This window comes from Arvicola amphibius, chromosome 2 (assembly GCF_903992535.2).
Source record: "Arvicola amphibius chromosome 2, mArvAmp1.2, whole genome shotgun sequence".
NCBI classification, from domain to species: domain Eukaryota; kingdom Metazoa; phylum Chordata; class Mammalia; order Rodentia; family Cricetidae; genus Arvicola; species Arvicola amphibius.
The window spans coordinates 58,970,364-58,998,111 of NC_052048.2; the positions used below are offsets into that span (position 1 = coordinate 58,970,364).

Sequence of the window (27,748 nt, forward strand, 5' to 3'; positions counted from 1 at the left end):
TTAAATAAAACCTGATACAGAAGGAGCCCAAGAAAGGCATGTATTCAAGGAACATGTGCCTTCTGCACCTCCCTGAGGTGACCCGTGGAGGCTCTCTGAAGTTGTGGTCTCGGTGGAGAGAGCTCGGCCATGCTCACTTTCGGTGTGGAGTGCACCAGACAGGCAGATAGAGTATGAGTGAGAGACTTCCGAGATCCCTCCTCTGTGATGCTCTCCAGCCTCTCAGGACAGATAACTGGTCTCGACCCCAGATCCTGGCATGGGCACCAGTGGCTTCTCTACCTGCCTTTCTCCAAGCTGAGGGCTCTCAGAAGGTAGTGCTGTGGCCTTCAAGGTTTCTACATCCCTAAGTCCCAGCACAAGGTTTGCCCTGCAGTGGATGATTGCAGAGGGCCATGGTCATACAGCAGGTTGACCACCAGACAAATGACTCTCTGTTGGGGAGACCTGCTGAACCCTAGTTGTCAACTGCTGTATACCCCCATGGTCCTCTGCATATTCCCCCTTTTTACTGTGGTGTTGGCAGTGGGATCTCTGCTTTTCTCTCGAGTTCACTCCTACTGGAAGTCTCCAAGGTCTTCCCAACAGAGGCACACGAGAGGCCATCTCCAGCCCACCACTGGCTCCAGCCTTTGCTTCTGCCCTCACCAAGCCTTCTGCTGCCGTCCAGTCCCTATCCCCTTACGCTCTGATCCCACAATCCTTCAGGCCTCGTTCTCCTATACAGCCCTTCAAAACCTTCCCCTACAGTGGTCCTTTGGCAAAAGTTAGAAATAGAGAAAAATCTAAAAATTAGAATGAAAATTACCCATTAAAATTCCACGCCCCAGAGCTGACCACCTCTGCCTGCCGATCCCTTCCCACCTGTATCTAAAGCACAGTTACTGTCTTAGACGCGCCACGGCCGGGACAGCGGGTGGAGGAGCCACGGCCTAGAGGCGATTCTGTGAGAAGCAGCCAGCTCTCCTCACTCCTCAGCTCAGGGGAAAGGCATGGGAGGGCCTGGCATCAATTGTGGGGTTCTGGTGCTGTCTGTTATCAGGTTGGGGCAGGTCTCATCTTTCTAGGATATTTGGTGCTTTAAATATTGAAAAGTTATCAGATCTTGTCAAATGCCTCTTCCATATCAAGATGACCATGTAGTTTCTGTTTCAGATGATTAATCTGTTTAGTTGTACTTTTTCAGATATTACGCCATCTTTGCATTCCTGGGACACACACTTGAGATTTTTATCTTCTTACACACACTTGAGATTTTTATCTTCTTACTGTTTTTCAATGTTGCTGGATTCAGATTGCTGGTTTTATTTATTTATTATAATTGTGTGTGTGTGTGCTATGGCACATATATGGAGGTCAAAAGACTAGCTCTGAAGGGTTAGTTCTCTCCTTGCACCTTTACACAGGTTCTAGGGATCAAACTCAGGTCGTCAAGGCCGCATTCTGGATTTTATTTGTTTTTTTCTTCTCTCTTCATAGGAAATGCTGACCCAGTTTTCTTTCTGGGTAATGTCTTTAGCGGCAATGCCAGATCCTGGGAATGAGTTAGGAGAGTTCCCTCTCCTGGTTTTGTTGATGGTGGCTTGATGTTGCTCTTTAGGAAGGTTTGAGAAGGGCAGGCATCATTTCTTGTCTGCTGATTTCAACAGGGAAGCCATCTGGGCCTGAGCTTTTCTTTGGCGGTAAATACTTGTTACCTGTTATAAGTCTACTGAGATTTCCTATTTATTTTTGAGTCAGTTTTGGTAGTTTGCATCATCCTATAAATTTCTTCATTTTTGCCTAAGTCATCTAATTCATTGTTTTATCTATTCTTTTATAATTATCTTAATTTTAAAAATTTGATAGTAGCCGGGCAGTGGTGGCGCACACCTTTAATCCCAGCACTCAGGAGACAGAGGCAGGCAGATCTCTGTGAGATTGAGCCCAGCCTGGTCTACAAGCACTAGTTCCAGGATATAGGCTCCAAAGCTATAGAGAAACCCTGTCTCAAAAAACAAAACAAAAAGAAAAAATTAGTAGTACTGTCCTCCCTCTAATTTCCTGATTCCATTATTTAAGATTTAAGTGTTCTCTGTCTTGTCAATTTAATTTAAATCTTGTCAATTTTGTTGAAGATTTCAAATAGCCAACTTCAGATTTATTTTCTTTCTCTTTAGTTTAATCGCTTTCTGACTGAATCTTACTGTTTCCCCCTCTTCTTGCTTTGGTTTGGCGTGCTCTTTGCCTGGTGTCTTAAGACAGAATTTCAGTCCCATGAGTCTCTGGTTAGAGACTCTCTGAGTGACAAGGAGAGAAGGAAAACACAGGAACACAGAACTGTTGCGGTGGCTCTCAGCCCTATGGGTGCCTCAGCACTGACCTCCCTATAGAAGCCGACATAACGGTCCTCTCCACACCTCTTGTCACAGGCGCAACATGACTCTGACCTGCTGTCCCTTTCATAGGCCCAAGACGGCTTCCCAGAGCTCAGGCTGGCAGAGAGCCATGGGGTTGTCTCACCAACGGCTGCCTCACATAGCAGACTTGCCCATCCCTGACCCAATCACCATGGCCAGGAAAATGAAAACCAGGAAAGGCTAATTTTGTTACATGATGAAGCTCTGAGCAGGCTGGGTGAAGGCCCCAGAAACACACAGGCTGTAAGTGGAGGAGAGATACCCTCTCAATGTCACGCACTGTTGTGGGAGAAGGCTCAAGGGACAGCAGGGGCGCGTATGACATGTCCTTAGGGTGTGGCATCACCCTGGTTATCCGTGCTCAGCCTCCAGCATGCCAGGTGTGCCCTTCCTCCTCCTGGCTCATGCTCCTGAGAGCATTCGGACCCTTCTGAAACATTTCAAACTCCAGCAGCCCCAACGCTCCCGCTCACCTCCATCACTTGGCTATCCCTGGCCCAAAGCATCAGAGCCCAGTGGTGGCTGAGATGCACAGCTAATTCTAATCTCTTCATGGGGGTTGAGGATTCCCGGCCCTTTCCCGCTCTACATGGCACAGCAGTCTTGTGCTCATGTGACTGTCACGTGGGTGCTGCAGCCTTGAGTTACGGTGTGGCCGGACCCAGAGACGAGAAGGAAGGGAGCATGTCTGGGAACCCTCCAGAAGGTTCTCCCATGTCTTGTCAGCTATCACTGAACCTGACAGCTAGCCTTGGCTGCAGATGACACTGGGAAAGAGAGGAGAGAACGAAGTCTCATTAGGAGCAACCCTGAGTCCTGCTCATCCCTGGGGCTGAAATAAGTGAGAAGACATGGGGGACGAACCCCAGAAAGGCCAAGTCGGGGCCCTCACTCTCTAGGGACAGGACTGACTTTTGGAATGTTTTCTCTTCTGTCTGCCGCTGCCCTTGGACTGAGACAGCACACAGCAAGGGAAAGCCCCACAGGCTGGGGTTTCCCCCAGGGTCTCCCTGAGAAGCACAGATGTGGACAGGCAGGCTGCTCATCCAAGTCTAAAAACCCAGCCATATGGAGCTGGGAAGATCCACCCAGTTGGTTTGGCTGTACAATGCCGTCCACAACATCCAACCTCCAGAGCCCTGAGACTCTGATAGCTTCCACTAAGGCCCACACACCAGGCCCAGGTCAGCGCACAAGTTAAACAGGCGTTAAAATTGAGCAGAATTAACTAAATGTGCAGGTCAAGGACACAGCAAGAAGGCTGCCTTCTGTACACAGGGGCAGTGGCCTCGGAGAAGCCAGCCCCACCCACATCTTGATTTTGGACTGGCAAGCTCCAACACTGTCAAGAAATCAATTTCAATTTTTTTTAAAGTCAACTGTCTCTGGCATTTCAATAGAGGGATCCACGCACTCAAATGCATCACCCATTCCAATCCGGGCCCCCAAATCAGCCACTCCATGCTCACCTGCTGTGTAGTGGGACTCATTCCCAAAGCCCTTTACCATTTCAGAGTCCCATATCGTTTCCCACCTCCAGGTCAGTACAAAAGTGGTTCCCTATTGACTAGAATGATCCTTTATACCTCCAAGACCAGCTGAAACCTGTCTGAATTCCTCCCTCAAGTACCAACATAAAATTCCTGACTTTTCCAAGCAGACTCCTTAGGGGCTTGGCACTGCCTCCCTGACCAACATGCAGGGCATCTTCAAGGCAGAGACGGCATCTTTTGTTTGTCTCCACAGAGAAACCAAGACACAGTGTGGTACCCAGAGAAAGCTGTGCCAGGGTGTCTTTGGGCCCTCCTCTGCTGCCCTGGGAGTTACATGTGCAGTCCACCCCCAGGTCTTGGCATCCATGTGGCTCCCAGGCTGAACTGGAAAGCAGCCTCATCTGCAGTTCCACAAACCCTGCATCTTCCCAGGCAGCCTCCCACGCACATCATAGTGAGGTTGGTCAAAGTACTGCTACCTGGTAAGGGGCTCTTCTGGATGTCCCCATTCCTGAAATGACAGCCATGGGCTAACCCTTCTGAGAAAAATGTCTCCTTTCCTAAAACTCCATTGGGGGCTCTGGGAATTGCCTGGGTCCCCAGTCACCCCACTGAGAACATTGGGAGGCGGACTCACGATTGTAACAAACATTTTGGTGTCTTATTTTGTTCCAGAAGTGGGGGGACACTGGAGACGATGGAACAGAACATGAACAACGAATCCTTCCCTAGAGAAGCTCACAAGCGATGAGCGCTTTGCTCATCATGATGCTCACCCTGACGCGCTGTGCTCTCACAGGCCTGCAGCAGCTAGACCAAGGAACCCTATATGAGACTTGGGTGAGCCAGAATAATTTTTCCCCTTTTAATTTTATTTGTCTCAGATATTTGACACGGCAACAGGAAAATGGCTAACAGACCCTGAAACTCTGCTACTCCAAGCACAAATCTGAGCTAGTCTGAAGGATAGGGTCAAGTGGAGAAGCACTGGGGTGATCCTACCACAACCCCCATTGCTGGGCGTGTGAGTAAAGCCATCTGTGACCAGCAAGCACCTTCCCAGCCTGCCATATTCACACTCGTGCTGCCAACACAGAGACCTGCCAGGTTGAGCCCTCACAGACCAACTACTCTGGAAACCACACATTGAGCCACTGCAACAGAACATTAGCGAAGATGCTCGCTCGCCGACACCCTGACCACTCAAGACCCGGTGAGTTGCACTGTAGTGACAGCCTCACCCTGTGCATCTTGAGCATCTCCCAATAACCAAGGAGGGAAACTCACATGCAGACTGAGAGTGCTTAACACTGGGACCACTGAAAATCAGTTTCTTAGGCTAGACTTGACTGCTAGGTGAGCCTCTGGGAGCTGTCCTATTCTCCTTCCAGGCAAGAAAGGTCACACTAAACCTCACAAATGGGACAAATAATAATAACAATGAAAATAAAAATTAACAAAATACCAATGCTAGCCACATTCTCTAGGTAGGAGTATAAATTAGTGTGGCCAATAGAAAACAATGTGGGCTTTTACAACACCCCAGAAACAGAGCTATGCCCCGTCTCCTCGAGGTACCCCTGAAGAAGCCACTACAACAAAGAGAGACCCACAGCAAGCTCCTGTTTACTGAACAGAATGGTCAGATGAAGAAAATATGGACGTGATTCAGCCACAAAAAGGAATAAAATCGTATCATTTGTGGCAATGTGGATGGAGCTGTGGGACACTGTGTTAGATGAAATAAGCCAGGCACAGACTGACAAGTTCTGAATGTTCCCACTCCCATGTGGAAGCTAGGAAATTTATCTCATAAAATCACAGAATGGGCTCACTAGGAGCAAGCAGAGGGGACAGAGTGTGGGCAGAAGGCAGTAACCAGGGGCAGGAGTAAACACTGGGGTTCTTCTGCACCTAAAAACCACGGTAATGCATACCACCTCATAAAGTCCCACAACTGACTAGCCATTACTGTGGTCTCTGCAGGTCTGTGACCAGTGCCATGAGAGAAGCAGAGGATTATGGGACAGGTGTCTACAGGCAACGATGTGTATGAACAACCTGGAAAACAGACCTACTCTGATGCGGGGACTTCAGCCAGAAGCAGTTCCCTCACTTCCTCCACCTTCCTCTCCATTAACTCCACCCCTGTGACCTGCTTCGCTTTCTAACTCTGTGATGAACATCACGCCCAAAAGCTTGGGGAGAAAAGGGTTTCTCTCATCTTAGCATCACTGAGGGATGTCCAGGCAGGAACTGGAGGCAGGAGCTGAGGCAGAGGTCATGGGGGAGAGCTGCTAACTGGCTTGCTCAGTGTGCCTTCTTTTACCTTCAGGACCACGGGCTCAGAGGGCAGCACTCCCCACAGTGGGCTGGGCCCTCATCAATCAATGAAGGAATGCCTCACACACTAGCTTATGATGAGCCTCAGCTGAGGCTCCTCTTCCCAGATGACCCAGTGTGTGTTGACAATCAAGCAGCACGCTCCGTGACTATCCACAAGTTTCTGGAAGTCCCCAAGCTAAGGGAACCTGTGATCACAGGACATTCCGTGCTCGAATCTGTTCTTCTCCCAGCTTTTATGTTCTGTTTTCCTTTCTTCCTTTCCCCTTCCTACCTCTGTATTTCCTCCCTCTCTCCCCGCTTTCCTTCCTTTCTCATTTCCTCCTTCCCTCCCTCTTTCTTCCCCTTCCTTACTTCCGGTGGGCTGATAAGGCTAAAGATCAAATGTGAAGAAGCTCGTGTGGCTCTCACTGGGGACCGCGATGGGGACCGCGAGGCATGCTCTCATCACCGCACCCACAAGCATCTGTGGAATGAGAGCAGAGCCAGGTGGCCAGCAGCACCAAGGCATTGGGAGGCATGGCAGGAGATGCCGGTCGTGGACAGCTGCAGGTGGAGCCGTCTATGGCACACAGCTCTTTATGAAGCCCTCAAACACACAGAGCACAGTGTCACCCTGGTTTCACCCACGATCACCATGTAGTTCCATCCAGCCCCCACAGCACCAGGGCTTTGAGAAGCGAAAGGAGCCACTTCCCAACAGGAACCTTGGATGACTCTAAAATATGGGACAAGGGTCATCTTGTGACCTCAGCTGTGAAAACTTGCACCACGAAAGACCATTTCCCCCTCTCTGCACAAAGACATCAAGAGCCTGGCTCGCAGGCACAGACACAGTGCTCCTGGGATTGCGGTCTGAACCCAAAGGTGCTGACAGACCATGGAGGCATCCGTTAACAAAGGGGCTCATTTTGCTATCTGCCCTCTCAGACTCCGTCACCAAACAAAGCCAGATTTGTATCTGCAGAACATTCTTACAGCAACTGGGAGAATTTATCCCTTAACGAAGCCGTTGGGAAAACCAACCCCAGAACGGCAGCAGCCTCTACTCTTCCCACCAGAAAAATCTCTGCAATTCGAAGAGTCTTTAAAAAACAGCCCAGAAGGGACGGCCTACTTAACAGCAAGATGGTTTGCTAATGCACAGGCAAACACACCAGCAGGAAAATAACAGCTTCCTGCGAGGGAAAGAGACTTGTGGAAATTCTTAAAATAGGCAAAAGAATAGAGAGGTGCTTCTAAACGGAGGTAGGGGATTAAAAATAGCAGTGCTGCCGGAATGTGCACAGTAGGGCCCACGTTCGCGGGGTTGTGGGGTAACAACAGGTGCTAAATCCTGTGGTGATGAGCTATGGGGGCCCACACTGCTCTCCTCCACTTCTCCCACCGGCTCTTTCCAGATCTGCTCCAGCAAGTGTCCCAGCGCTTCCAGAACAGGGACTGAGTAGCCAGGTGACACAGTCTGAACTCCCTGGGCCCTTGGGTGGTGAGACTCTGTAGATGACCTTCCCTCCCTCCAAGCGCTTGGTCTTCATCTCCATCCTCTGGGGCAGCCCTTCTTCTTCTCACTCACATCCCCGCCAACACAAGCAGCCTGCCGGCCAGCAGTGAAGACTGCTGCTCTGCCTTGCGGCTCTGCCTTTCTGCTTGGCACCTCTGCTCTGTCTGTCCTTCTGGAGGACGGACACTGCAGAGGACACTGGGTAAAAGGATGAGAGCTGAAATCCAGCCCACACTCTGCTTACCAGCCTTTGATGTGAAGGCTGCCCGTGGCATGTGGCTTCACAGGCTCCCTCTGTTTAGCCTTTGCCATGTGGTATCTTTACACACTACACACACGCACACATACACACGCACACGCGCACGCGCACACGCACACGCATACACACAGAGTCTCCTCTCCGTTCGGCAGAGTGCCATGGCCCTCCCTCTCCCCACCTGCTCAGATGTCTGGTGAGTGGAAATGGCCATGCTAAGTGACCTGGGAGTGAAAGCCTGGGGGTAGAGGAGAAAAGCAGAGAAGACCCAGTGCCAGCATGAGTTGCTGGAGTTCATCATAGAACTAATTGCCAGAGCTGAGCTACAGAAACCTGGCCATCTTGATTCTCATGCAAATCACCAGAAAGTAGCACAGAATAGCCATGGGAAGGCACCCCAGGTAGGTGTCAACTAAGAGAGGAGGGTAGAGTGGTTGATGCCTAGCCCCAGGTGGCATAAGCTCAGAAGGGGTACAGGGAGATGGAGACATTAAGGCACAGTCTGTAAGCAGATGCCCTGAACACAGAACAAGCCAACACGGGGGCAAGGAAAGAGTAAGACCTGGCCCACATCTTGTTTGGAGACCCCATTGACCTCTAAGAACAAAATTTCTGCTGGGTAATCCCAATTCTTCACATCCCTACCTGTCTCCAGATGGCTGGAAGGGACCCATATCCTTGACAGATGCATACCCAGTGTGCGGAGGGTGTTATGGGGCAGGCCGGAGGAAGTGACATATCTGAATAAGCTTCTAGCAAGCCGCTTCTTCCCAGATAAATTTGCATTGGTGGGAGGAAGTGTTTCAGGTTGACACTGGCAACATTCCAGATGGAGAGAGACCGCAAAGCAAGGAGGACCCAAGCTGTCTAGGTCAGGGGGAACAGAGGTTCTTCAGCACAGAGGTCCCTCAGTAGAGCCCCACTGAGGAGCTGGAGAAGAACAGCAAGCAAATGAGCTCCAGCTCCCCACAGAGCCACCAATGAGCACGGCGTGCGAACACAGGCATGAGCAAACACCACCCTTGGTGGTCCATCACCCGTGCACGCCCCTCATAGCCCCACCCTACACTCCACATCAAAAGAAAATCTTGGGAATGGTGCGGGTCTGAGCCTGGCCTTGCACCAGTGGTGGGGGTCCCCTCTAGCAAGGACACAAAGAAGGCTTGAGTTCTGGAGTCCGAGTGGTGTGGACATCTAGAAATACTGATAACAATGGAAAGATTCAGCACTTGCCAAAACCCAAGACTGGGCCTTACAGCCAGATGTAGACCAGGCCACTGGTCCGTGAGCCTCAGGACATCTGAGACTGGAGTGGTCACGTGTGAAGGCTCCCTCAATTAGGGTCACAGTGGCCACAGAAAACAAAGCCTGAAGGAGCAAGGGCATGGACCTTGAGCAAACCATCAGGCTGGAGAAGAGAGGGCTGCGGTCTGGCTCAACCTGTCCACTTAGCTTCTTCTCCAGCAGATGAAGAGAGGCACTCCTGCCTGGAGCCAGCAGGTGGGGCAGAGCTGGGTAATCCTGTAATTACAGAGTACACTCCAGCCTCAGTCACAAGAAGCAGATGAGCACTTTAGGGCCCCATCACCAAATCAGCACTGTTCTCAGAACAACAGAATCCCCACCCAGTGTGCTCACTCTGCTTGAGGACAGCTATGTGGCTCTCACTCCTGATTCAAAGTTTAACTTTGTAGGACTGACGGCCCTTTCGTGAAAGGAACCAAAAGGTAATCCCAGGGCATGGCGCAACCATGGATGTCAGTTCAGGAGAACTTATGGCCTCTTGACCCGCTCCACAGGCCAGTGGCCGCAGCCCTGCCCATCAGAGGGAGCTTGCCAAAGAGCTGGCAGTTGATGTTGCCAGCATATGGAGTCTGAGTGAGGCAACTTGTCACTTGGGGCGGTATGAGTATTTCTCTCCTAGTCTTTCCCCAGGACAGACATATCTTTAATCAACATGCCACTTTTGATGTGTAAATAATTGTGAATTACTTTCCCTTTACTTTTCACCCTAGGAAGTGATCTTTATCCTTAACCCCAAAAATGTAAGAATTAATTTAGAGAACACCTACCAGGAAGGTCAACATTGGCCATGACTGGCGATGTGTCTAGAAGAGTAACTGACAGAGGATCCGAAGAGTCTAGAGCAACCCAGCAGGGGCAGTCACAGCACTGTGTGTGTTTGTGTTGGGCTGGGAGTGAATGTGGGTCTATATGCACTTGTGCACCTATGTGGAGAGGGCAGAGGCCAATCTTGGTCTCCTGGGCACTAGAAATACACATGCCCGGCCACCATACCGCTCCCAGTGCTTTAGAGGGGTTCTGGGAATGGAACCCCGATCTTCACTCAGGCTTGCACAGTGTCACTGCATCGTCTCCACAGTCTGCTAGAGGCTTTGTAACCCTGGATCTCTGCTCCTTCCTGGGAAAGCAGCCACAGTAGCAACTATGCTGTTTCCCTGTGGACTGGTGCGGGCATTAAAGAGATCAGGAATGGACAGGGCCTCGCCCGAACTCTGAGCCTTTCTAGATCCTCCACGAAAGTGAGGTCCACAATAAGTAACACTACAGCTATATTAGTTATTATCATGACTGCAAATGCATCTGAATGAGTAAGGCCTGCCTTGTCGTGGTCAAAGGAAGTAATGATTAATGGAACACAAGATTCCAGACTACCATATTAAAATCAGCATGTTTGCACATTCGCAGTGTAACAACTATCCCAAGAATGTGCTCTTTTTCCTTAGGGTCTGGGGAGTTTACCATATGTAAAGATATAATCAGCTTCTCCTGTAACAACTCTCTCAAGAGCAGCTAGCTCTCCTCTTCCTCCCATGGGAGTTTGAATCAACTTCCAAGAAGTAGGTAGAGCTGGTTTGTCAGCTTGTGGCCAGCAGACACCTGTAACTTTGTTGCCTGGAAACCTGCAGAGCCAGTCCTCCAGGTAGTGAGGCCACTCAGGTAAAATGTCCCAGCAGGTGCTCTGGGAAGGCCCAGGGAATAGGAGGACAGCTGACCAGAAAAGCAACTTAACAATTGTCAAATCTCAAAGGCAGACACGGGGCCCTGTGGGAGACAGGACAGTCTTCTGAGGTTCCAGGTCACAAAGAAACAGGTGCCCATCACATGCCAGTGGGACAGGCATGGAGGGTCAATCTCTTTGTTCTTTTCTCATCCTTTCTTCCCCTCTCTCCTCCTGACTGGGAGGAGGCCTGTTATGCAAGAGGAGGCCCGGATTGCACTGAGGGAGGGGAAAGGGCCTGGGGTAATGGTGGGCTGAGGTACCCTCTCTTCCTGCCAGCAAGCCGGCAGTGCTATGTGTGCAATGGTATTTTGGGGTCTCTCAGACCATGAGAGACCAAAGCTCCTGTGACCGAGACCTGGAGACACCTGGCAGCCCCCTGCCCTAAGCCCCACTTCTCTGTTCCACCACTAGGACACTTTCTCCAGGACCACTAAGACCTCTCCAAGATCCATTACTATAAGGAGCCTTCCAGGACAGTGTTGTCCCAACTGGTCTCAGCTGGTTGTAAAATGTTTCCAAGACTGGCTCAATCAGATGCAGTTTCCCAACCCCAAAGGTAGTTTAACAACTGAATTCTCTCCAGGAGGTGGTGGCAAGCCATGTGGACATTGGGATCCAGAGAAAACTACCTGTGTTATTTGTGAAACCATGGTGGGACCCCGGACCTGCCTATCCTCTCTTACAACACAGAGCTAACAGCATGGGAAGTGGCCAAGCCACAAACGCTAATGGTTCTGTGGCTCTGTGGCTTTCTGTAGTTCATGCCTCCTGCCCTTTAACTTGTTTTTCTTCTGGACGCATGTTTCTTCCAAATCTTTGAGCCCAGTAGCTGCCAATGTCCGGCCTTGTTTCTATGCCCACTGCGTCCATCACAAGACAGATACTGACTTCCCAGAGCCAGCTCAGTGGAAGCCAAGATGTTGGGTTGCTGTCTCTAACTAGAGCAAAAGCAAGTGAGCCGGGAGCTGCCTGCATCGCAACTTCAGTGGGGAGATTGTGAAAACCACCCACAGCTAAGGCGAGGGCAGCCAACTTGGCCATTCCCCCGCTGAAGACTGCAGGCTCTCTGTTTCACTGTGAACTGGGGCACTGTCACTACTCCGCCAACAAAGCCTCCAAAGGTTGAGGGTGGACATTAACGACGGACTTTCATTCCCTGCTTCCCCTCCTGAAGTGATTAAACTGCTCACTGTAGGAGTTGTTAGAAAGTAAGAAGAATGGACGGTGCTGGCGCTGGTTAGGTCAGAGTGAGGATTAATGATTAAAGGGGGTGGCAACGCTCCACACACCGCACACCTGCACACTCTCCTCTACCACACAGAACACTTACCAGCCTGTGCACCACTGCCCACTGTGGAACACACAGGCGGCCGCACAACTGGTGTGGCTGCCCTGAAGCTATGGCATGGAAAAGTCACTACCTTTGTGCTGTTAACAGGATGCCAGCTGGGTCGCACGCACCTGGTTGAGAAAGACACCCAGAGCCCCAGTGGGAGACACACACATCCCCCCCCCAGGGTCCCACGGAACAAGTAAGCCTCCTCTGACACTGGGAACAGGAAACAGGAACAGTCCACCAGGCCAAGGCGGCCACAGATACTCTCTTCCCTGAATAACACAAGTATGAGCAGGGCTTTTCCTGCTTCGCCCAGAGAGCACCGTCCGGCTGTGCTCAGCCCCAGCCTGTTTCTAACAGCAAGGCAGACCCTGGATGGGAAAGCAGGGCAGGGACAGAGTGACTGTTTGGGAAGGAGCCAGAAGGAGACACCAGACCCGTCTCACCCCAACTAGCTGGGTATCATCTCTGAAACCAGAATTAAGCAGGAATAGACAGCAAAGGGTAAAACGTACATACACACATATAATTTTAGTTTTGTTATGAATTCAGTGGACTTTTTTTAAAATTTGGGTTTGCTTTTAAATGAATGCTTCCAATAAGAAATTAATTCTGGTACCAAAAAAAGTCATGTGCATCTCTGAAAAGACAGCAGAATCCTATTCTAGCTGTAATGAAAAGGAGAACTCTTGACCCTCATTTTTAAGAAAATCATCTGTTAAGTACAGCTCTCAACTTTGCTAACACTGCTGTGCCCAGGTGTTAACAGCACAGGAGATAAGTCACAGAAAGGGTGGACCCCCACGATGACCAGGGAAGACAGCAGGTGCCACGGAGGAGGAGCCACAGGAGAGGACTTACTTGGGTGTGCCACTGGGCTTCCAGTACCTACAGAAGAGGTACTGTCCGTCTGCGTTGACCAGGTGAGGCAAGTCCTGGTAGGGAACATTCTGTGGAGTTCGCCTGGGAGAATTTGCCTCAGGCATCCTGCTGAGGTCTTCTGGCCCTTGGAAGAAAGGGGGACATATTCTAAAGTCAGAAACACACTCATGCCCATTTGGGAGGAAAGGAAGCCGTGTTCAGAGTCAGGACTGTGGCTTTTTTTCTAAGCACCTCAATTTGATATATATTTTTAAAATTACATACATCTCTTGCAAACCTCTCCAAGACTGAAAATCCCATTTGTCCTTAAGAAAATGCTCACTTTATTTTTTAAAGTGCCTCATTACAGCCCCTCCCATATGTGTTTATTTTAAATCATCTCAGGAAACTTCATCTTAAAGACTGTTTTAGCTGTAATCAAGCGGAAATTACAGTCAGTTCCGTGGGTACAAAGCCCCAGCTGCAAGGACCCATCTCTCCTAAAATCTCCACTGAGTGGATTCTAGGGGGCATAATAAGTAGGTGACGCGCCCCCGAGCGATTTTTCCCTTCTGAATGCCAAAGATGCCATGACAAACCTGTTTCCATTCCGTCCTGGCTTTCGCATTCCACTACCGCCACAGCCGTATCAGCGCCAGGCGAAAGAGGGCTGTTCCCTCATCGCGGCTGCAGGGCAGCAACCGCGGGGTCTGCGCCCTCCCCGCCTGGGCTGCAGGGGTGCGAGCAGCTCCCTCCTTCCTCTCCAGCGCTAGCTCATGTCACCACTTTTCCAGAACACACCCCTGAAGGGGTTCCGGGAGCGAGGGACAGCCGGTCCCCAGATCGGAGCTGCAGCGAGACGCGCTCCGCGGCACCGCGCATTCGCGCAGATGCGGGTCCCCGAGCAAAGTCACCCCGATTCTCCGACAAACTTTGCCTCCTGCCCGCCCGCGACCGCTTGGGGAAGCAAGCCCCGAGGCTGTCATCGGCACGCCACACGCAGCGGGGACTTGGCCGGTGTCCCCACACCGGGCTGGGAAGATGTAGTTGACTGGCACAAGTCGATTTGGGGGTTGGTGCGAGGGCGCGAGGGGCGCGCTCACGCGCACGAGCTGACACGCGCGCACACTCGTGCGCACGCACACGCGCGCAGGAGACCCCTGGCGGCGGCTCCTATCCTGAGGCAGGGGCGGGAGGCAGTTACCCGGGCCACGAGCGCCGCTGTCACGTCCCCCGAGCACCACGCGGGTCCGGGTCTGCGGCGGGATAGAGCCAGACTACTGCGCGCGGCCGGCTGCGCGGCGATAGGGCGCGGCGTAGGCGCCGCCACTTTATCCCCAGCCGCTTGGCGGCGGGGGCGGCCCGCTGGGTGGGGACGCGCGGGGAGGCGGCGCCGGGGGCCCACGTGTGCCTGGCCCCCGGGGAGGAGCGGGGCACCGCCCGCCGACCTGCCACGCGCTCTTCCAGGCCCTAAGCGGCAGCCGCATGGGGAGTGTCACGGGGCCCTGAACCGAACTAAGGGATTCTTCCAGCCCAGGCGCGCAGGCAAGAGCACTGACCCACACACAGGTACCCCGAAGCAGAAACATGATCACAAGTACTGAATGCACTTGTTTACAGATGCACACGTGCGAGACTCACTTTCAGATAGCACAGGTGCGGGCACACCCAAACGGACATAAGGACACATCTTCAGGATTCTTCCCCCAGATGCTAGCTGTAAGCTGCTATGCTTACTGTGCTGCACACAGGGGCACACATGAATGCCACAGTTACATGAATACAGACACACTCCCTAGACATTATACACACAGATAAAAACAATACACCACGTGCACAGTGCAGACACAAAAACTACAGCTCTCATCTTAAAGGGAATAAGAGGTTATTCTGGAGCCATTTTGAGTGACCATGGCCTGGGAACACAGACTTAGGTTACTTCAAATTCCATGTTCCAAAATGGAAACAGTTTCAGGAAGTTTTTGTGGTTTTACAGACCAGAGTAAGTCATAAATCAAGGCAAGTTTAAAATACATTCGAGGGGTACACCAGAGAGGCAGGCACCAGAGATGGGGGACGTTTCCTACAGGTTCAAGATGCTCTCCCAAGGCATTCTTGGCTTTTGGCTTGGCAGAAGCTAGCTGTCTTGTTAAGTCTATAGATTCTAAAAGGGTTTTATCTATTGTCACAGATGTTAGTTCCGACAAAATGGGGCAAGGAAGAAATGAATGGCTGTTCCAGAGGACCAAAATTTTGCCCAAGAAAAGGTAATTCCTCTTTGAACCTGCAACATTTCAACCTCTCCCGCAGTCTTGAAATGCTAATCAGTCAGTCTCTGCAGACAGTTTCCTTTTAGGTCTCCTTCACAGCCAGACACGGCGGCTTCTTTCCGGAACAGAGATGAACAGCACACCACACACACCAAGACAGGCATTCGCACACAAGTTCTTAGAACCCCGGAGAAGGAAACAGACAACACACACACACATACACACACACACACACATGTGGCATGAAGTCACTTCTCCTAGGTGCCCCCAAAGAGCGGGGTTCCACCAGCACAGCTGGCTCTGTGGCTGTGGAGAGCCTGGAATGCAGCCCTAAATTTCCAGCCTGTCCACTGTGTCCTAGGCCTGACACCTGTGAGTGACAGCTGCAGTGGAGCCGAAGGGATGATGACCCTGACCCCTACCCACCTCCACAGACCTTCCAGAGCTTTCTTCTAGGTCAACCACTTTGCCAAACAGCAGTATTGAATAGTACCACTGTGTGTGACTCAGTGGTAGTGACCACGGAAGTGAGGCTGCAGCAGAGCCTGCAATCTAACTCAAAGAGAAGACAGTCTGGTTGTAAGCCACACAGAGGGATCTAGGCCACCCTCTGCCTTAGGCGGGTCTCCAGGGCTTGGACACAGAAGGAGTGGCTAAATGACTTCTTGGGGCTGTTTTTTTTTTTTTCCCTGGCAGGCCAGGGTTAGGGGCAACAGCCTCAGAGGAGGGCCTGGGGGCCCCGTCTCAAAGCTGGATTGGGCCTGTTGGGTACCACTGTTCACTTTACTGGAAGGGTGGCTAGATCCAGCAGCGCCAGTGTTTTCTGAGTTTTGAAGGGTTTGAAGTTTTGAGAAGAGAGGTCACTGGGGCCGTCAACAGGATCTCTCCTGAATCTAGAGCTGCTCCCACTTGAACACGGACTGTGAGTTAAGAGATTAGGGCCTGCATGCAGTGCCTTACCCCTAGTCTGGTTATTCAGGGAGTGCATTTGGCCATTCCTAGAGGCCATAAATTCCTTCCTATCCCGAGCAATAATGGTGTTACAGAGTTCAGATTCGCCAGGGGAAAGACCATAGATTTGAACCAAATTATAATTAAATCATTTTATTAGTTATTGCTAGCAAGCTGACAGCCTTAAAACCAAAGACGCTAGAGGAAGGGGTCCAAAAGTGGGTGCCACAGTTATCTCCTTTGTGTGGAGTATGTAAGTTGAGTGAGAAACTTCATTTATTCCCCTTGGTTGTGAGGCACTGTCTCTCTCACCCTGTATACATGGATAAAGGAGCTGCCTGGTGCACAGTGATAAGTGTGTTTACAGAAGCCAGAGCAAGCAGTCAATCATCGCACAACACTTCTTTTACATGTTGGGGAGAGGCAAGGAGTCAGAATGTCTGTGAACTTATCTTTTAGGAATTTAGAATGGGTGCATAGAACAAAATGGAGTCTCCCTTAGCCATCACACTGGGACCCAGGGAGAGGGAGGGAGAAGCCAGGCTAGCTGCCTCTAATGGTAATGTCTTACAAAACTACAGAGCAATATCACAGTGATAGTGGATTTACTTTTTTTTTTAACTTTTTTAATTTTTCTGAGACAGTGTCCCACTCTGTAGCCCTGGGTGACTTGGAACTCAGATAGCCACCTGCCTCTGCCTCCCAAGTGCTGGGATTAAAGATGTCTGCTGGTGCAGGACAATGGTCTATATCATGTCAATTATGTTTTAAATAAATGCTGATTGGCCAGTAGGCAGGCAGGAAGTATAGGCGGGACAACCAGACAGGAAGTAGAGTCGGGTCAATGAGGACAGGAGAATTCTGAGAAGGAAGCCCATTCCTCCCCATTTCTGTCCAGACACTGAAGAAGGAAGATGTGACCTGTCCTGCTGAAAAAGGTACCAAGCCATGTGGCTAATATATACTAGAATAATGGGCTAATACAAGTTATAAGAGTAAATAAGAAGCCTGAGCTAATGGGCCAATCAGTTTATAACTAATGTAGACCTCTGTGTGATTTTCTTTGGGACCTAAGGACTGTGGGAACCAGGCAGGACAGAAACCTCTTAACAACAGTATGCCGTCATGCCCACACAACATTGGATTTATACAATCAAGAAAGGGTGTCTCCATCCACTGAGACCCCTCCTGGCACTTATAGCCACATTTCCTTCCCTTTTCTTTTTGCCCACAACCTCTGGCAGATATGGCTTTGTTTTTATTTCTAGATTTCTGTCATCTCAGGGTGTTTTGTTTTGGAATCATGAGATAGATCTGAACTATCTGGCGTCACGTTCTGGCTTACATGCACTACAGAACTACCCAGTTCACCTGGTGAAGGACAGTTCATCTGTGTGGTTTCCAGTTTACAGCTAGTTCTGAATGAAGCTACTGTGTACACTGGCTAGGCACAGTGAAGCAAGCTCACCGTCCCAGCCTTGGGGAGTGTTAACACAGGATTGCTTAGAATTCAAGGTCAGCCTGGTCTGCACAGCTAGACCTTGTCTCAAATAAACAGGAAAGGAAAAGGAAATCGCTCGCTTAGTTTTCTAAACAGCTGATAAAATGTTTTCCAAAGTGAGTGTATCTGTTTATATTCCCGCTGTTGTTGCCATGAAAATAATGTTTAAAATTTTTAAAAATTTTATGTGTATATATGCATGCCTGGGTATATGTAATGTGCACTACATTTATGCAGTAGCCCAAGTAGGTCAGAAAAGGGCATTAGGCCTCCTGGAACTGGAGTTATAGATAGATGGCTGTGGACTGCCATGTGGGTGCTAGGAACTAAGCCCGGGGCCTCTGCAAGAATAGCCAGTGATCTTATCTGCTGAACCATCTCTCCACCTTCCATCCCCATTTTTTAAAAGCCCATCTGTTGTGCGTCTTGTGTTTTTATCTGCATTTGCCTGATAGCTTATGCTGCTACCTGCCTTTCCACGAATCTGTCTTCTTTGTATCCTAGTGAAATGCCTCACTGTGCCCTCTGACCACAGTCTTACTGTGTGTTCTTAAACCGTTGAGTTCTGAGTGTTCTGGATGTATGATAGATGCCAGTTCTGTGTCAGACGTGTGATTGGCACGTATTTGCTCCTGATTTATAGCCCATCTCTTCAGCCTCTTCAGAGGGTCATTTGCAAAGCAAAAGCTTCAATTTGGGTCATAAACAAATCTTTAGTGTTTGCTTTAGTGGGTCATGTATTTAGTGTTGAGAGAAGTCTTTGCTTAGTCCTACATTTGCGAGTATTCGATCATACTGAGAGTGATATTGTTTTGTATTTTATGGTTAAGGTGTGAGATTTAGTTCAGGTTTTTTGTTTGGTTTTGTCCACATATATCAGTTGTTCCTGCACCTTTAACAGGGTTAAAGTTTTTCTTCCCAGGAATTATTTTTCCACTTTTCTCAAAATTGGTCTTTCTGTATGAGTCTGTTTCTGGCTCCCCCTTTCACCCCATTAGTTTGTGTCAGCTTCTCTGGCAATATCATTGATAACACCATGGCCTTGGTGTTGAAGTTCTCTAACAAACCTAGAATTCTATATACTGAAAATCCATATTTCACAAGATTGGTTCAACTACTCTAGTTTCTTTACCTATTTTTATTTTATTTTATGTGCATTCGTGTGAGGGTGTCAGATCCCCTGGAATGGAGTTACAGACAGTTGTAAGCTGTCATGTGGGTGCTGGGAATTGAACCCAAGTCCTTTGGAAGGGCAGCCAGTGCTCTTAAGCACTGAGTCATCTCTCCAGTCCCCTCCTTCACCTATTAATGTATATTTTTGGTCAGTGTTGTCTATACCTACTTTCAAAATCTTGTTGCTATTTTGACAGAAACATGGATATCTATTTGCCCAGAGTTGGCATTTTCAAGGTTAAGGCTTACAAACCATGAACACTGACCCATCCACCTCCTTCTTTCAACACAAGGCAGTAGTTTAACAGCATACAAGTCTTACACAAATGTTTTAGATTCATCTTCTTTTCTTTTTCTTTTTCTTTTTTTTTTTTTTTTGAGATAGTATTTCTTTGTGTAGCCCTGGCTGTCCTGGAACTCACTCTGTAGACCAGGCTGGCCTCAAACTCAGAGATCTGCCCTCCTCTACCTCACAAGTGCTAGGATTAAAGGCGTGTGCCACCACTGCCCCGATAGATTTATTTATTTTAAGTAATTGTAAATGTCATATGTAGTTTCTCTCACTGTGCATAGGTTAATTTCTATGGTGATAAAATTGATTTTTGCTTCCCAGGCTTGTAATCTGTAACCTTGCTCAACCTTCTTATTATATATAATGTAGGGGGGCTTGAGCCTCCTTGGGGGTGTTTCTACATATACCATCATTATACTTGAACTGAGTGTCTTGTAGACACGTGTAGTCGCATTTGGATTTATTTAATTTTATTTACTTGCCTTTTTATTTTTGGCGCAGGGAGTCAACAGCAAAGAATGGTCGGCTGCGGAAATTCTTTTGGTTTGTTTTCATCTCACACATCTGAGAATGTCGGGGACCCCTTCATTCCCGGAAGCAGGAAGAGTGAGGCAAGCTGTCCGCCACCTTTGCCCAGTGCAGCAGAGAAATCACTACCAGGTCCTTGGCTCTCTTGTGCCCACAGAATCCTCTAGAGTAGGACAGCTCTAGACATAACCAGGTTCCAAAAATAAAATATAGAAGTCAGTGGCAGGTTCTTCTGCAACTATCATGACCCGGCTAGGTGATAATCGAGGAGAAATGGCGCTCAGGATCTCTTATGTGACCTGAGATACACCGAGGCTGGAGAAGAGGTCAGGTTGGAAATCCGGTGAAGAAGGGGAACACCTAGTGCATCTCTCATTGAAACTGTGACTGCTCTTCTCAAGTCTTCAGGGTTTTGGTTGCTGTAAACCCGCATCTAAAGTCACTTGTGCTAGGAGGAAAGTGGAGATCAGAAATAGAAACTGTGCTTAAAGCAAAGAAATGTAAGGCTTTGCCTGTGAAGTCGGGGAAATTAAAGCTGAGTAATTTGGACCTCAAAAACCACCAGTGCTCGCTAGCTGGGTCACTTCCTGGTAAGTTTCTTCACCTCCCAGACTTGCCTTCTCACCTGAGACAGGGGAATACCCTAGCCAAGACCATGACCATGGTGTTGGTGGCTTAGCTCCACGAAATTAGAGGTGCCAAACCTGACACAAGAAAAAGAACTTTCACATATAAAGTTTTTATTTTTTGTTTATTGGTTAGTTGGTTGGTTGGTTTTTTTGAAACAGGGTTTCTCTGTGTAACTGGGTGTTCTGGAACTCGCTTTGTAGACCAGGTCCGAACTCACTGAGATCCACCTGCTTCTGCTTCCCAAGTGCTGGGATTAAAGGCTTGTGCCACCACCATCTGGCTGCCTATGAAGTTTTTAATGTGAATTTTAGAAATTGTTGATTGCACATTGCAAACCTAGATTTCCTGTGCTGGACACGTGAGGCATAAAATGTTGAGGGGACAGGGGACTTCCTGCTCTGAACTGTAAGAGGATGTGGCTCTCTGCTGAGGCAGGAGGTACAGAAGTGGCAGCAGGCTTGTTGGTCTGGAATTGGAGAGTGCTCAGGTTGGGGACTGAGGCTGAGGTAGCCCACAGGCAGTCCCTGGGACTGGGAGGGCAGCATTCTTGACAGAAGATGGCAGCAGAGGTGTGGCCTGGCAGCCTCCACACTGCACCTCTGCTCACAGGACTTGGCCTGCGAGCACTTTACAGTATTTGCATTGCTAACCAGCATCTAACAATCATGCCATCTCGCCCAGTAATGCCGGGCTGGGTTTCCTCTAAAGACAGAGGCCCCAGAGCAGGCACATCTTGCCCACTCATTTCAAGCAGTGTCTGCCTCTCCCTACTTCCCACCCCTCTTTCAGCCCATCTCTAAAATAACCAACTGGGATTTCCGGGTTGTTTGACTGGGTGGTTGCTTTCCTGAGTTGCCTACAGGGAGGAAGGGAGGAGGCTTGGGAGGCAGGATCAAGTTCAGTGTGGACTTTTGAAAAACAGTGTTGATCTCTCTGGGGGAAGTCAACCCGGAAGGCCTGACGAGGGTACAGTAGGAGGTCAGAGTGGAGGTGAAGGTTGAGGAGTCTGCCATTCGTGAGCAGTGACGTCATGAGCATGCTGTACACAGGGAAGGTGATCTGGGAGGAGAAATGGCCCTGGGGAGATTCTTGTGAGGAGGAGAAGGAAAGGGGAAGAGTTTGCAGAAGTGATGGAGACAGACACCACGAGATAATGATTCACGTGCCAAAGTCATGGCACACTCCCACAGAGACCCTGAAAGTCCCCAGAAGCCAAGCAAAAGATAATGGAGAGAACCCTGCTCATGGTTCACGAGGACAGACATCAGTTCACATTATTTATGATTGGAAAGTATCTCCTGTGAAGAACAGGGCAGGACAGTGTGAGGCCACTGGACCCTAGAGCCTGGTCACTTGGATTAAGACCCTAGCTCTGCTGGCCTGGAACTCCGGGTCCCAAGCAGGTGAATGTGGTGGAATATTAGCTTAAGAGTTTGATTCCCACCGCTTACCTAAAAAGTCAGGCGTGACGGTGCACACTGGGGCATGGGTGAACGGGACGGCTGCTGGTGCTTCCTAACTAGCCAGTCTAACACCAACCAGTGAGCCCCAGGTTCCAGTGAGAAACCCTGTCTTCCCCCTTCTCTCCCCCACCCCACCTCCCATCCCGCCCTACCGCTGCCAAAAGAAAACCAAAGTGGACAGCCCCTGAGGAACAACACCTAAAACTGGCCTCTGACTTCCACACGTACACACGCGCACACCTGTATGTGCACCACCCATCTCAGGTGATCCCCCTCACACGTTCTTATGCACACCCATACATACACACAAAACAAAAATAAGAAATAAAAAGTTTAGAGTTTACACGTTAAACATGCAAATGAATACCAAAAGGTCAGTGGTGACCTGTGAGCCTCCATTCCACCCTGTGCTTGGCTCCAGCCCTATCTGCAGAAGAAAGTGGGACATGCCGGGATGCCCTTGGAGGAATGGAGGAAAGGCAAGGTAGAGGTCAGTGAGATGACTGAACACGGTGGGAAGCACGAGAGGCAGGCTTCCAGGAGGGTCTGTGTCGAGATACAATGGTGAAGATGACCTGAGCACAGGCTGGGAGAAGTCTCTCAGCATATGATCTCAGTCTCCATGCCCGTGTGCTGGCGTGGAGGCCCTTCTCTTCCAACATGGAGTCCAGTTCTCACACCTTGGTTCTGCACTGACCTCTTATCTACAGAACGTAGTACAAATGACGCTGTTCCAGACCTGAGTCCCATATTCTCACGCCTCCTTCTGCCATGAACCAGCCAGTAGACTCACTAGATAAAGCAATGGCCTCAACATGTGGGGAAAGAAACCATGGAGGAAACCAAGGCCCACCAGAGCTAAGACAACAATCAATCCCCAGAGGCAGCTCTGCCCTGTGACCCATTGTCATTGCAAGAGAGACCTAGCTATGACTCAATAACCACCCAGCAGAGCCCAGCCCAAGTTGCTCTCCCACAGAGCCACAAGGTAAATGGGCCATGCTGTGTTAAGCCCCAAGGCTGGGCTGACTTGTGTGCAGCAGAAGTATATCCATGCAGCAGATAAGATATTCCATGTGCCAGCTACGCATCTGAGTTACCTTGTCTCCATAACCACTGTGAGATTATAAGACCTGCTGATAGGATCCAACAGTTCTAAGGGAAAAATATCAGGCCACTGAAAATTTGGACATAGGAAGACACAAGGAAAAAAAGAAACATATATATGTGTATATATATATATATAATTATATATCATACAATACAGACAATAGCCACAGAAAGAAGACAGATTTTTAAAATGACTTAACAGTCCTGTTAGAAGGCTGGGCCTAAGGCTACAATTACTGAGGATATAAATGCTTTTCATGTTGATGGAACATGGTGATCATGTATCTTCTTGGAGTATTCATACTCCCCACAAAACCATTTTTCCTTAACCCCTTGCTCAGTTTCTCCATACTGTCTTAAGGCTCTTTATAACTTCTTCTAGTTTGTGGGGAATCAAGCGGCTCCCACCGGCAGCTAAGAAGGATCTGCTGTGTACTGGATTCGGATGTGAGTTCCTCAGAAACGTCCTCTCTTCCACTGAGTGTTCCTGGACATTGGCCCAGGCTCATTTCTTCCTGAGGAGGGCGGAATCTCATTACAGGAAGCTGTGGACATGGAACCCTCATTACAGTATGGAGGCCAAAGGTACTTTATTGTCCTTCTTTGTCCTTAAAAGACCATGAGGAGGAAAACAAGCATAAAAATTTAAATCCTTTTAGTGTGGCCCCTGCAAAAATAGCATCAAGTAGAATTGAAACAGCTGACAGCAGACGTTCCTAGGCTTGCCCAAGGCCGCATGTAAGGAGTTGTGGCAGGGTCAGTCCTTGGTCCACTTCTTTCCCAGAGATCCTCCTTCCTGTACACAGACATGAGGCTGCCGGGGAAGAGTGTATTAGCTGTGACTTCAGTCTGAGAAAGTCCCCGTGCAGACAGCCTCCATCGTTCGATCGCACTAGGAAAGGCAAAGTTTCCTTGGCCTGAGGTGCGCTCCTGCAGGCTTGTCTCCCTTTGTCTCCCATGCAGCTGGAGGCCCAGTGTGGCTTCGCATTCATTGATTTTATTTGCAGCATTATCTTTATTCTATGGCAAGTGTTTGCTCTTAAGACAAATAAAATGAACTTGAAGTGTGGGTTGAATTAAGGGAGATTAAGAAAGCCCACTGGGCTAACATGTGGCAGAGGCATCCCGACAGCGTTATGGCCATGGCCCAGGTTGGGGACACCCAGGGTAGGGCACAGGGGAAGGGCTGTGTTTGGCATCTGACACACAAATTGTACTTTAGAAACAAACCTATCCCTCACCAGCCTGATCTTTCACTTCCAGTTTTTTCCTGTCAGTCCCATCAAGGCTAGGGGCCATTGATATGGCTCCACGGCTCAAGGGACAAGCCTGGCAACCTGAGCTCCACGCCCAGAGCCCATGTGAAAGTGGAAAAGGAAGGAGGAAACAACTCTACAAAGCCAGTCTCCACCTGTGTGCCATGGTATGCATCCCCCTGCCCACATGCACACACAATAAACAAGCAAACAAACAAATAAATAACATTTAAAAATCAAGGTTGGCCCAGCAGTTTTCCCGTGGTTCTTATGGCCTTGGGAATTCTATTTTTGCTATATATTTAAGGCCAAGGGCTAGGCCTCTTGGGAAAGGTCACTGAGTACAATGGGATCTACTGAGAGGGAAATGAAGGTTCCTACCCACATGCTGCTGCCCATAAATGCATTTGGCAAGTCCAGAATGTCAGCAATTAGTAACTGGGCCCAGGCACCCTAATGAGATTCAGACTGAGCGTCAAAGAAGAAATTCTTCCACTGACTAATCGGGTTAGTGAAGCGAAGAGAAGTTGTCCACACTGAAAAATGCTCCACAAATAGAGCGCTAGCGACTAAACGTGGTGGGGTGCACACTGCATTGTTCTCCTTCAGCAGTTAAGAAAAGCCTCTGACTTCACACTAAAGTATAGCCTTTGAAGGCTAATGAGGGTGATTGCGTGTAGACAGGGAAAGTCCCCTGAAGGGCTGGGGAACCTGCGGAAAGAGCTGAGGCACAACCAAGCAGGGAGGGCACACGGGACAGCCTCTCCCTCCCTCCCTCTCTCTCTCTCTCTCTCTCTCTCTCTCTCTCTCTCTCTCTCTCTCTCTGATGGGAATGGAACCTAGGGCTTCAAAGCTGCCCACACTCCCAGTCCTGGGTTTTTCTAATTAGCAGGGGCGCAGACCCTGGGACCTGAATTGGCTCTCGGACCTACAAGTTTTGTGATATTGAGTGGACTACTTAGCCTCTCCATGCCTCCGTTTCCTCATCAGCAAAACATAAGTAATGGATTCTTCCTAGGGTTATTGGAACATGAACGAAGTAATCAATGGCATTGATAGGATGGCTGATGACAGTCGCACTGTGTACGACTGATGAGGCTGTCTGCTGCAGAACAGTGCCAGTTCCCCCTTTGCCCATGCACTGCGTCTTACAAAACCATGTTCCTCTATGCAATGTCCCAGTGCCTGTCTTGAGCATCCCAGCAGACCTCGGGGAAGATTGTTTTATACCCAAAGGTGTCCTTGATATCACAGATGCCACAATTGTCCTTTTGCAGATGATGCAATTGAGGCAGAGTCCAGACTTGCCCAAGACTACGCAGTTCTAATCATGGGTAAATCTGGCCTAGAGCCGGCCCCCTCCGGTCCTTCTTTCACACCTGTATGGTTGCTTACATTGTTTCCTTGTGTTGCCAACAGGTTCTCAGTGTTTTATATGTGAAAGGAGTTGGAAACCAGGAACTGGAGGGCTTGGGTTTCTTGCCCACGCCCTGACACAGGCCTGAGTCATAGCCTTTAAATACCTAAGAGGTTTTTAAGGACGTTTATTTTCTTTAGTTTGTTTAGCAGGCTAAGTTACTGAAAACCATATAGTCAGCCCTGTGCCCAGATTCCCCATTCAAGAATCCAACCAACCTAGGACCAAGAGTATTGGTGGGAACTGTGTCTGGTCTACGCAGAACATATACATACTGCTTCCTGTCATTGTTTCCTGTCAGTGCAGCATAGCAGCTGATGACACAGCACGGGTGGTATGTTAGGTAAGTGACGTACAGGGTGAAAGGTGACTTGAAGCATACAGAAAATGCTCTGTCATTGTGAACAAGTGACCCGAGCATTCTCTGATTTGGTCGTCTGACGAGGAAGGAAGATTTTTGAGGACAGTGAGGAGATAATTCTATTTCCCTAAAGAAACGAAACGTCACTGTGTGTATTCTTAGGACAACTATCAAGGCCACCCAGAGCCCAGGAAGGCTGAAGACTTTCCCTGAGCAGAGCGTGTCGCTATGCTGACCTGGCAAGGCCTGGATTTCCAGGTTCTGGTCCCAGTCTGTGATTTCTGAGTGTGATCTTCCGGCCTCTGATGGCTGACAGGTGGTCGACAAGCATCAGATCCCTTTGGCTAAATTCCTCATGGCTGATGTCTGTGACTTAACCTACTTAACTTGCCTGTTAGTGCTGTTGTGAAAGTCGCTGGCAGCTACAGGTGTCAGGAAATGGGAACACAGAGGTTTAAGGTAGAGCTGCCTGTAGGAAAGGAGGAGCAGAGGGTAGGTGAAACCTGAGGAGTGTCTTCCGACAAGTCAGCATCAGAAAGACACCGAGCAGGAACTTTGCCAAACCCAGAAGGTAGCACACTGAAGTCTCAACGGGGGCAGGACCACAGGGCAGCAGGACAAGAGGACCTGGAAACAGGGAAATGAGAACTAGAGAGAGGGGGAACTTCCAGGGGCTCAGCAAAAGGGTCCCTTCCAGAGTACTCTTAAAGCCCGGCGGTGGTGACACACGCCTTTAATCCCAGCACTTGGGAGGCAGAGGCAGGCGGATCTCTGTGAGTTCGAGACCAGCCTGATCTACAAGAGCTAGTTCTAGGACAGGCTCCAAGCTACAGAGAAACCCTGTCTCGTGTGCCTGATCTAATGGGAGCTCACCAAATCCAGCTAGACTAGGACTGAACGAGCATGTGATCAAACCAGACTCTCTGAATGTGGCTGACAATGGGGGCTGACTGAGAAGCCATTGATAATGGTACTGGGACTTGTTTCTACTGCATGTACTGGCTTTTTCGGATCTTAGTCTGTTTGGATGCACAGCTGCCTAGGTCTGGATGTAGGGGGGAGGGCCTTGGACTTCCCACAGGGCAGGGTACCCTGTCCTCTCTGAAGACTGGAAGGGAAGGGAGGAGAATGAGTAGGGGAGTTGGGAGGGGAATGGGAGGAGGGGAGGAAGTGGAAATTTTTGAATGGATAAATAAATAAGAAACCCTGTCTCAAAAAAAAAAAGAAAAAGAAAAAAGATAAAGGTGAAAGCAAATATTCTTCTAAGGACAGCCTGGACAGTGGATGCCAGGACTCATTCTGTCATTCATCACTCAGCCTGGATATATTAGGTACTTGCCATGTCCAGAGTATTGTGCCAGGTGCTGAGATGAACTCAGTCACTCCACTCTTCTGATTGACATCTGCAAGAGGAAGGGACAAGAAAACCAAGAGGTGGAAGGGACACACAAGGAGAGATCAGTGGTTCTTTTTTTTTTTTTTTTTTTTTTTTTTTTGGTTTTTCGAGACAGGGTTTCCCTGTAGTTTCTAGAGCCTGTCCTGGAACTAGCTCTTGTAGACCAGGCTGGCCTCGAACTCAGAG

General features: G+C 49.3%; 1 protein-coding gene and 1 long non-coding RNA gene across 4 annotated transcripts in view; one reads left to right on the forward strand and one right to left on the reverse strand.

Annotated features, from left to right (window-relative positions):
* The window catches only part of Mgll (monoglyceride lipase), a 101,900-nt gene extending 87,325 nt beyond the window's left edge, over positions 1-14,575 (reverse strand). Inside the window, exons 1-2 of one of the 3 annotated variants that reach the window (XM_038320536.1) lie at positions 14,419-14,575; positions 13,215-13,359 (exon numbers count right to left, since the gene is read on the reverse strand). In XM_038320536.1, the coding sequence (XP_038176464.1) occupies positions 13,215-13,339 (125 nt within the window). In that variant the 5' untranslated portion in view covers positions 13,340-13,359; positions 14,419-14,575. Of the gene's footprint in view, positions 1-13,214; positions 13,360-13,813; positions 14,266-14,418 lie in introns of those variants that run through there. The other 2 variants (XM_038320535.1, XM_038320537.1) reach the window with 2 other exon arrangements.
* Positions 14,576-17,330: 2,755 nt separating this feature from the next.
* Positions 17,331-23,702, forward strand: LOC119808437. The gene is made up of 3 exons (XR_005284428.1): positions 17,331-17,373; positions 19,903-20,519; positions 23,515-23,702. It is a non-coding gene; the product is annotated as an uncharacterized LOC119808437 (long non-coding RNA).
* The last annotated feature ends 4,046 nt before the right edge of the window (positions 23,703-27,748 follow it).